We start from the raw sequence: 11,578 nt of genomic DNA, 5'->3' as shown, positions 1-11,578 counted from the left end.
TCAACCATAAAACACAGTAGTTTTGATTGAAATAATATATTTTTATGTCTTTTAAAAGGATAAATATTAATCCCTTAGTTAAATAATTGTTTTATTTTATTAATAAATTTTATATATATCATGTTGTAAAAAATTTGTAGTGTCATGTTACTCTCACAAAAACTGATGGCCCCACCTTGTTTTTTTTTTTTTTTTTTTGAGTGGGACCCACATCAAACATATTAGAGTAACATGCATGATACTAGGGTTGGCAAAACGGGTCAACCCGGCCCGACCCAACCCAACCCGCATTCAACCCGAAAAAAACGAGTCGGGTTAGGGTTGGCTCAGAAAAAAAACGAGCCAGAAAACCCAACCCAACCCAACCCGAGTCGGGTTAGGGTTGGCTCAAAAATATGGCTCATGGGTTGGCTTGAAAAAATAGCTCGAGAGTTGGCTCGAAAATTGGCTCACGGGTTGGCTCGAAAATTGCTCGCGGGTTGGCTCGTTTTCAGCCTATTTAAATGACCATGTAGTATTAATGCACCAGCTATGCAGCTTCAATTAGCTTAAACAAAAGGTTACAAAATGAGAAATAAAAGCAAAATATTTTAGTTTTGAATTTTCTTCACAACAAATTTGCATCAATATCAAGAAACAATCAGAACCACTTGTGTTAAGAGTGTTAGTGTTAATAGTGTAGAAGTCCCACATTGAGTGTGTCTCTTTGTATTCTTCAATTGGTTTGCTATATAATAGCACCAATGTTGTGTAGTTTGATACAACAAAGATTACTATCATTTCCTCTTGTATCTATGATATTTAACATGGTATCAGATCCTAACAAGAGGAATCTTAATCCGTTTAACTTAGTTCTATTTTTCATAATTTCAATATGGTTATAGAGAGATATCACCCTCCTTGAGGGATTCCCGTTGCTATTTCTTTTTCGGGTTTTTCTTAGTATGCTCTGTGACTGCAGGACTGATCTGTCACATCAGAAAAGAATGATCCTTGGGAAGTTGTTGGGTTGACCACCGTTGTCGTTGACCGACCACCGTTGACCGCGTCGTCCACCGTTGACAGCCTTCTCCGGCGACTTTTCCGGTGACTTTTCCGATGACTTCCGGCGACTTTTTCAGCGATCCACCACCATCTCCGACGACTTTTCCGATTCTGCGAAGCTTTGTTTTTCTTTAATCTTTTTTCTTCCCAAGATAGAGTATTTATACTATTCATCATCCATCTTGAGGGGGAGCACTGTCCAAGTTGCTGATGTTGTCTCCGCTGATGTTAATTCCGACACCGAAGTTCCTCTTGAGGGGAGCACTGTCCATGTTGCTGATGGTCATTCCAGCATAATTGTCTTTGCCGATGATAATTCTGGCACTGTTTAAAAGTTCCTCTTAAGGGGGAGCACTATCCATGTTGCTGATGGTCATTCCTGCACAATTGGTTTGCTATATAATAGCACCAATGTTGTGTAGTTTAATACAACAAGGATTACTATCATTTCCTCTTGTATCTATGATATTTAACAACTTGCTACCAAGTGAGTAAGATATTTGAACCAAACAGAGCCAGCACAGCCTAACAATATAAAAATGGCAAGGATGTGAGAAGATTAGGGACTTAGGTTTAGAGAAAGAAGAAAAAATGATGACAACATGTGTGGGTTTTGTCCATTTTTGTATATTAAATTTTGTATTTTTTTATTAAAAAAAAAATCCAACCCGCGAACTGGCTCGTTTGACTCGCGAGTTGGCTCATTTTTTCACGGGTTGAAACGAGCCGGGTTGGCAGCTCGTTTTGGCCAACCCAACCCGACTCATTTTTTACGGGTTACGAACCAACCCGATGAATTGGCTCGTTTTTGCCAACCCTACATGATACTACAAGTTTCTTACAACATGACATATATAAAACCGTTTATTAATATTCTCTCTTCTTTATTTCATTAAATTATACAAATAAGTTTTAAAAATTAATAATTTAATTTTAAAATAATTATTATTATGCAAAGAAGGAAATAGAAATAAAAAGAAGCAAAGAGTGGAAAAGCAACTCCCACTGTTGCAATGTAAAGCCCTCCATCGTTGGCGGACGATGGGGAAGGCATTTCCGTAATTCTGTGGCATTAAGAGTACCACTCTCGAGACCTAAACATGCCCTTATAAATCCGCGCTTATTCCAAACGCCAACAATGCTTCACAAAACACAAAATCTTCAAAAAACAAAGTTCACATTTTCATTCATACCACTAGTGCTCCTCTCTTTTCAGATCTACACAACACCAAAAAGAAAACAAAAATGCAAACACATCTCACACTCACATTCTCTACTCTCTTCCTCACCCTCTTGTTCACATCTCCAACCTTTCTCTTAGCGCACGATCACGATGAGCCGCAAGATCTGGTCCGTTCATCGTGCGTCCACGCCAGGTACCCGAGGCTGTGCATCCGAACACTCTCCAACTACGCGGGGCCCACCAACACTTCATTGGACGTGGCACGGGCCGCGCTTAGGGTGAGCCTGGCCCACGCTCTTAGGGCCTCCAAGTACCTGAAGTCATATTCCGGGCCCAAAAGCACCGCTGACATAATAACAAAAAGACAGCGAGTGGCGCTGAGTGACTGTGCCGAACAGATTTCGGACTCGGTGGATGAGTTAAGGAAGAGCCTGGAGGAACTGCAGCACCTTCGACCGGAGACTTTCCGGTGGCAGATGAGCAACGCCCAGACTTGGGTCAGCGCCGCCCTCACCGACGGCGATACCTGCCTCGATGGCTTCTCCGGCGAAGGAAAGGTGAGGCGGGACTTGAAGCGCAGAGTCACTGACGTGGCAAGGGTCACGAGCAATGCTCTGTATATGATCAATCGTCTCTGTGAAGGTGGGTCCGGGAAGGTTAAGCCCTCAAGCTCGAATTCCAAGAACTGAGGGAGAAGGAACGTGGGAAGTGAGGTTGGTTAATTGGAGTACGTTAAGTCTTATTAATTAACCACTCTATTATTTTTACTATGTAATGCTGCAAAAGATAAGATGGAAATCCAATGTTTGTATCCTATGATACCTCTCTCTATCTCTCTACTTTAGGAGAGAATTTACGGTCGATCGGTACCATCATATTTTAGGTGGTCCCTTAGTGTAAATAAAGAGTAAAATTGAAAAAGAAAAAAAATAACAAAGATAAAAAAAAAATTAATGTTGTGAGAGGGAGCACCAAATCATTGACTGGTCATAATAAATATTTCCCTACTTTAGCTATTACACGTTATTAATAAGGGTATGTCCAGATGTAAAAAAATTTAAAATACTGTATTTCGTGTTGGGAATTGTGAGTGATAAATGAAGTCTCACCTTAGAAAAAAAATAGATTTTGAGTTGGAAGATTGTGTGAGATATGATTTTGTCTCCCATTTAATGTGTGAATGGTATTCTTTCCTAGTTAAGTTACTTACCTCTAGTGCGCAACAGTGTAATCTCCCCTTATTGAGTTTACCTTGGCCGCTGCCTAATACTCTGCATAGGGAGAAATATGAGGAAATTGAATGTGAATTATGATCAACGAAAATGCTTGCGGCATATTTCCATATCTATTTATATTTTACTTTTTTTTACTTTAATAGATGGGAGCAAGATAGTTAAAATTGAGATTTTACATAAAATCGAAAAAGGAATAAAAAAATTGTAAAACATAAAATTGTAACGTACAAAAATCATAAAATCATAAAAACATAAAAGTATTTAGAAATTAGTAAAATTATTTTGATGAAAAAAAAATCATAAAATTATAATGATAAATCAAAATTTTATACCATGGGTGAGAGTGAGTGTATTAATTTGAAAATTGTGTTTATTCTTCTTCATATTTATTAAATAGTGGAGTATTCTACCAGGGAATTGTTCCAGCTTATAAGTGATTTCGAATTTCTGGCTATGTCATTGTGTTAAGTTGAGCTTGAATCAGACTCACCTGGCATGGTTAGCGACCGCATGCATGATGATTTAGAAAGAAAGAAAAAATGAAGTATATATATAAAAGTTGGGGAATATATTTCTAATATTTCATGAGATAATTTGTCTTATAATATGATAAACATATTTTCCATAAAAGTTTTGTATAACCCAGATTTTAAGACGAGGAAACGATTCCTTCAAACGGATATGATATTCACAAAAGTTTCATCACGTCTACGTAATCGTACGTAAAATTGCATATCTAATAATTATTAGTGATTCGAGTCAAGGACAGGTGTGGTCCAAGTATGGGCAAGGCCAATAAGATATGACTCTGCTCCATTTGCATAGCAACTAATTCGCTGTACGTACTATTCTTTTTACCGATACATGTTCTTTGAATTCAAAACTATATCGAGACGTGTGGTGCCTAATAATAGTGAATTTATTTCCTGAAGAAACGTCAATGTTTGTTTACTATAAAATGAAATGATTGTATGTTATGTTTCATTTCTTAAAATTAGAAATAAAGCATATGATTGCAAATTTTTCTTTAGAAACCTCAAATCTTGAAGAATGCTGGCAATGGATACGCATAAGAGGGTAGTGCACTTTCGAAGGCATTTCGTAACAAGAGAATAGTACACAAAGTTAGAGAGACTACAAGAAAATAGACCGTATGAGAGGAATTATATATGTACTTATGATTTGGTAACTCCTCATATAGTGTTGGATTACTTTGCTCACAAGTCAGTTAATATATATAAAAAATGTAGATTACTTGCTAAATATACTTAGGGCACGGTTTGGTGTGATGTGTAAGAACCTGCACCGTTAATTAAGAAATTTAATTAAATAATTATGAGATTAATAAAATAATTTCATAATTGACCCTAATAATTATGAGAAGGCTTAAATAATTATAGTAAGTGAATTATAATGTTGAAAGTCGTTTTTCTGACAAAAAGTGCAGATAGCGTATCTGTCTCACGGTATAAATGCGTATCGATGAAGTATCCCGGAAAATTATGAAAAGTGTGTATATGTCACTAGAAAAATATATAGGACGAGCATAATAAGTTTCAAGTCAAAATAATGAGAACTGGTGTCAGAACTGATATTGGCTTCGTAAAAGCGCGTATCGGCAAAATGCTGCGAAAAATCATAATACAAATATGAAAAATCTTAGAAAAATGGCTAGGTTCAGAATCCTAAGTTTGAGATTAAAACGATAAGCGTAGCTATTAGTGCTAATAATGTGTGATTAATCAAGTGGACCTATATAAGCTAAAGAGCGACAAAGCCCTAGGTCAGATTGTTATAGCCCTACATAGAGCCTTCTGGTGCCATTTGGCTGCTGCCACCTTCCCTTCACCATTTCATTACCTTCCCTCTCCATTGAAGCCTCTTGAGACCACCATTTCTCTTGAGTTCTTCATAAAGACTCCTTGTGTGAGTGTGTTTAAGCCATTGGAGGGTGAAAGGTTCTCCATTTCTGAGTGGTAGCTACTGTCTTAGTGTGAGTTGTGGGCTGAGTTGGTGGTTCCCATTGGTGAGAGTCATTTTCTTACCATTGAAGGCTCCAAGAAGCTAACTTTGTGGAGAAAGCACCTTGCTTGATCAATATTTTTGTGGTTCTCTTAAGTCAGAACCATTGTGCTGTGTAGAGAACTCCAAGTCAGTGTCATTTTCGGAGTTTTGAGCTTTGGAGGTATACCATGATCATATTTTTTGTATTTTCATGATTTAAGCTTGTTTAATCCATTAAAAAGTGAAACTTGGATCATTTGAGTTAAGGACTGTGATTCTGAGTCTAAAATATATTAATGAACATCTGTTGATGGAGTTATTGGACTCCAGATCAAGTTTGGACCCTTAAATATAGACTTATGCAGAGAATGCACGAATTTCTGCATTCTGTCTAATAAGTATTCGAATACTTTTCGTGTAGTATTCCAATACTTATCCTTCAGTAGTCAAATACTCCTTGAAGGAGTATTGGGATACTTTTCTGGGAAGAAAAGTATTCGGATACCTATGAGAAAGTATTCAAATATTGTATAGTATTCGGATACTGAGGGTATTGTATTCGAATACCTTGTGGTATTCGGATACTGTGTGAAAAGTATTCGGATACCTTGTGGTATTCGGATACTTAAGTGAAAGTATTCGGATACTTTCTGAAGACTTGGAGTATTCGAATACTCATTGATGCTCACCGGCAAGTGCGCCGATCGCACAAGTAATATAGATAGTAAGTAAAGTATTGTCTCCACAGGGATTGAGTCGAATATCAATTAATTGTTCCTTTTAAGAATGGAAGGGTTAGGTTGTGGCAAATATTGTCGAATTTTGTGAAATTGAGAACTGAAAATAAAGACTTGTTTTTGTAATTTTTGCTTATGAGAAATAGACAATAAAAATAAGAATTGGTTTGTGAAAATATGAGAAAAGCATTGTAGCTAGAGCGCACTCACATTATGATTCTCACTTCTTACTTTGGATTGATTTACAATATTCGTTTATAAAATTACTCGGATAAGTTATTATCTAAAATAATTAGTTAAATTCCAATCCCTTGGCAATTTAACCCTTTATTCTCAATTGGAATTCTAATCCCTTAGCAACCCCTCATGAAAATTATGCGATGAACTCAATAATTTAGGCATCCGCAATTTAATACACATATATTCCTAGTATGCATACGAACCGTTATTCTACCCCCTTTCAGGATGAAAACCCCAATATTCCTATCTAGGGTTCTAACCCTCAGACTATTATCAACTATTAGAGTGATCAATTCTAATAAAGAAAATATAAAATACGAGCAGGGTAGAGATAAAAATAATTATATAAACGAGCAATTATAAATCAATTCGCGTAACAAGGGTTCACATAGGATTTGTGACCCTAACTACAATAAAAAGTAAACTAGCTAAACATAATCATGGCTAAAAATTCAATATTCAATAACAACATAAAATTAAAGAGAGAGGAAAAGAAGAACTTGATCTGCAGAATCCTCTCGGAGCACCACCATCGTCTCTCTCAGTAGAATAGGTCTGAATACCTAATTCTATCTTGAGGATCCTATTTATAAGTCTCCTTTATTCTTCCAAAAATACCCTTCAGACAACGCGGTGTTTCTTTCCCGCAAACCGGCGCCACTTTAGCGCTACTAGGCGCCAAGTTACTGTGACATTGCTTTCTTCATGACCTTGGCGCTAGATGGCATAGAACATGGCGCCATTTTGCTTGAGTTTGGCGCCACTTAGCATGAGTTTGGCGCTAAGTGGCGCCACTTTTTATTTCTTCACGAAACCGGCGCCGGTTGGCGCCACTTGCAAGGTACCGCTATGAAATCCGAAAACTGGCGCGGGTGTGCGCCAGTGTGGCGCCAGTCTGCTCCATTCTGCTGGCATATGTACTGTGATACATCCGTGTGGAGTTGCATTAAGAGGCTTTTTATAATTTGTAATTTTCACTCCTCTTTTTCCTGTAAAAACACAACCAAAAGGTGAATATTATTGACATAGAAAGAATCAATATAAATAGCAAATATTTATTTAAATTGTTCTCTTATGACTCAATTCTTATCAATTTTAACACAGAAAAACTACACTTGCCAGAGGCACATCAAATCATTCCCAGATTTAAACGTTACTGTCCCCAGCAATGTACAAGACTCAATCCCGAAAACAATTAATTAATCCAACATAACACCACACAGACAATCAATAGATCACTATGCTAAGCATGACTGAATCAATGCAAAGAACTCCTAACAATGCCTTCTATTCTCATGAAAATGTCAGAATCTAGCTTGAACACTCCTTACCAAGATAAACATATAACGCTCAGCACTCAAGTGTTTGAGGGAGTAACAATCACTCAATCCATCACAGCAATAACACTACCATAAACTTGTTCATATTCTCAAGTTCCTAAAGATGAGGAACATTAACACATGCACAATTGATCAAAATGACTTATCAGGTTGTAACTTGACCTGGTTCAAGGGTAGGAATATATGGGTAGTAGCTCAAACAACAATGAGATTGAGAAACTGATATTATTTCACTTTTAACACATTCAAATCAATCATTTTGCTCCACTAACATTTCCACAGAATTTCGGGAATTAATTCTTTTCAGCCACCTTTTATGCATTCACCCTTTTTCTTTTTCTTGCTTTTTCAATTTTTTTTATAAGGGTATAGATAAAATTTTACCTCCCCTAATTACTTGACCTCTGCGGAGCTTACCTTAATTTCTTTGTTTTATTTTCAACACATCGGTAATTCAATCTCAATTAAGGTAAGTCACTTGGATATAGGCTAAGCCATCAATCAGGCCACAGGTCATTATCAACAAACTAAGTTCATGCTCAAGGGGCTAGCAATGGAAAAATTCATACAGGTGGGTTATTTTGGCCAATAGCTAACAAGAACAAAATGCCTTTATCATATCAACCAATGCATGCATAACAGAGAAACAGATCAAGTTCTAGAATGCTATTACAGTGAGGTCTCTCAAAATAAAATAAGTGTTTAAGCACAAAACCTCACCAGCTATGATGTCAAGCTAGACTTCCAAAAGAAACATCATGCATCATTAACCATTCAAACACAAAATTCAGACAAACGAGCAATCATGAAATCTACTCATACCCATACAATATCATGCCAGAAGTTCATACAATATATTTCCAAGAATTCAGTCAAGCACATTAACTAGATAAGCACATTTAAACCTGAGAATTGCTTGAAATACAAATCACTATTTTTTTTTAAATAAAAATAAAGAGCACACAAAATACTAAAAAAAATAACTAAGAAATTTAAAAGAGTTAGAATATCTCCCCTGATAGAAGAATTGCAGTTCTAAGGTGCAAGCCTACCATTCCCAGATTTAGAGAATTGTTGTCCTCAACAATAATTAAACCACAAGAAAGAAGAAAAACCTGCACAATGGAACAAATAGTGGCATATAGGATAAACTATAATGCACACATTAAAACATCAGAGAAAAATACACCAACACAAAGTAACTAAAAAAAAATACGAAACAGAAAAATAAACTAATATACAAAATCTCCGTCAGCAAGGAGATATGATTAACCCTCCATGTCATCCCCCTCAGCAGCATGGGATGACTCAGCAAATGGAAGGTTCGGTGGCACTGGATGCCTTGGTGTATGAGACCACCATTCCCAGATTTGTTCCAAACCATGAAGCCATGTTAAGAACTCTTTGAAGCATTGGTTTTTCTGAGAGATAGAGTCTCGGTGTCTCTTGTCAAACTTCAGCTTCCGGTGATTCACACCCATCCTCCAACTAGTATCAAAAAGTTTGACCACCTCCTTTCTTAGTACCTTCTTCAGTATAGGATGACGCCTCCTTTTGGGTTTCCTCCCAGGTTTGTCATCATCTTTCAGAGTTTGAGGAAGCTCCTTCAATTCCACTTTTGAGATACCATCTTCTTTGTAATCCTCTGCTTTTTCAGGAACCTCAACCGCTACATTTTTTTCTTCCTTTAAGACTTCAAGACTAAAATAATCGTCTTTATGAGAAGACTGTTTTAAAGAATCAAAGACATGAATAGTAACAGTTTCATCATTCATTCTTAGCTTAAGCTTCCTGCTTTCAACATCAATCAGTGCACAAGATGTAGCTAAGAAAGGTCTACCCAGCAAAAGAGGCATCTCAGCTCCCCCTTCCATGTCCAGCACCACAAAATCAACAGAAAAGATGAACTTGTCCACCTTCACAAGAACATCTTCAATAAAACCACTAGGCTTCCTCACAAACTTATCAGCAAGTTGAAGAGATGCTAAAGTAGGCTTCAACTCGGTGATTCCCAAGGAATTACAAACAGAAAGGGGCATCAAATTAATGCTAGCCCCTAGATCACATAATGCCCTGCCAATTTTAGTGTTCCCAATTTCAATAGGAATATTGAAGCTCCCTGGATCATGACGCTTAGGCGAGAACTTCTTTGTAATAATAGCACTACACTCCTCAGTGAGTGTCACTGTTTGGCATTCTTGCAACTTGTGCTTCCTTGACAACAAATCCTTCATGAACTTGGCATAATTTGGCATACTAGCCAAGGCTTCAGCAAAAGGGATATTTATATGCAACTTCTTGAATATATCAAGAAATCTGCCATACTGTTGCTTCTGAGCATCCTTCTTGAATCTTTTAGGATAAGGTGCCATGGCTTGCACATATTCAAGACTCAGCTCAAACTTCTTCTTTTCAACTGGCTTCTCCACTTCAGCAGGTTTTTCAATTTTTTTTGCTTTTTCGGACTCACCTGCAGTATCTAGCTTCTTTTCAGCTTCCACAATTATGCCCGGCTTTTCTGGAACTGCTGCCACTTTACCACTTCTAGTTGTGACAAACATACAATCCTCCTTGGGATTTGTAATTGTGTTACTAGGGAAAGTGCCTGGAGTTCTATCAGCAACTTGCTTAGCCAGCTGGCCAATTTGATTCTCCAAATTCCTGATAGAAGCACTCATGTTTTTAGTATTGGCCCTAGTCTCTTCCATGAAGGCATTGGAGTGTTGAGCCATTTGTCCAACTAACCTCTCCAAATCAGAAGGTTCCTTAGCTGGAATTGGTGGAGGCTGCAAATAATTTTTAGACTTGAAATCAAGTCCAGTTCCCTGTACTCTCCTCTGAAAATTATTGCCTCCAGAAGGATAATTCTGATTCCTAGGGATGTTTTGTGGCTGAGGTCTCTGATCATACCAAACGCCATTAACATGCACTTGTTGAGGAGGATCATCAGATAGCAAGGTAGGACATTCATTAGATTCATGACCTTCCTTGCAATATTCACAAATAACAGCAGCAGCTTTAGTCTGAATACCAGCAAGCTGCATCTTGTCAAGCCTTGAGGTCAAATTTGCTATCTGCTGAGATAACAAATTGTTTTCAGCCAGCACCACATCATTACCTTCCAGTTGAAGGATTCCTCTCTTAGGCTTGGATGACAACCCTTCATTTTCATTGGCAGCCATCCTTTCAATCAATTCAAGAGTCGCATTTGCTCTCATTGACTTAATGCTACCACCTGCTGCACCATTCAGAACCATCCGGATTTCCGGTTTACAACCGTTGAAGAAGATGCAGACCTGATCACCATTGGTCATGGGGTAATAACGACACCTCCTCATTAGATCTTTGAACCGGTTCCAGGCTGCACACATAGTTTCACCCTCAGTTTGAATGAAATTGGTGATATCATTCACCATTTGATTGTATCTTTCCATCGAGAAGAACTCCGCAAAGAACTTATTTGATAAATTTTCCCATGAGGGAATACTTCTCGTAGGCTGCCTCTCCAGCCAATTCAAAGATTTTCCTTTAAGAGCAAAAGGGAACACCCTCAACCGGATTGCACCATTGGACACTTGAGGATGCTTGGTCGAATCACAGATCATCAGGAATCTGTTTATTAACCTATGAGGGTCTTCATCAACCTCTCCACCAAACTGAGCTCTCTCCACTAGTCGGATATTATCAGACTTGAGCTCCCAATTATTGTTGCCCACTTCAGGATGGCCAATGCTCGCATTGGGTCTGTTGAATAATGGAATCAGAATGGTATCCATGAACGGATTGTCCTCTTCA

General features: G+C 37.7%; 1 protein-coding gene across 1 annotated transcript; it reads left to right on the top strand.

Moving 5' to 3' along the window:
• The first annotated feature begins 2,289 nt into the window (after positions 1-2,289).
• LOC133295676 (pectinesterase inhibitor 3-like) lies at positions 2,290-3,047 on the top strand. Its single transcript, XM_061494520.1, has one exon. It carries the CDS (start codon positions 2,290-2,292, stop codon positions 2,914-2,916), a length of 627 nt encoding a protein of 208 aa, XP_061350504.1. The 3' UTR covers positions 2,917-3,047.
• Positions 3,048-11,578: the final 8,531 nt, after the last annotated feature.

This window comes from Gastrolobium bilobum, unplaced genomic scaffold (genome assembly GCF_033153095.1).
Source record: "Gastrolobium bilobum isolate Gb01-03AN ecotype WA unplaced genomic scaffold, APGP_CSIRO_Gbil_v1 utg2145, whole genome shotgun sequence".
Classification (NCBI taxonomy): domain Eukaryota; kingdom Viridiplantae; phylum Streptophyta; class Magnoliopsida; order Fabales; family Fabaceae; genus Gastrolobium; species Gastrolobium bilobum.
The sequence above is the reverse complement of the archived record's forward strand: the minus strand, read 5'-3'. Positions and strand labels throughout refer to the sequence as shown.

Bases quoted from the DNA above. Each gene is read 5' to 3' on its own strand.
- LOC133295676 (XM_061494520.1), top strand. From the start codon at position 2,290: ATGCAAACACATCTCACACTCACATTCTCTACTCTCTTCCTCACCCTC.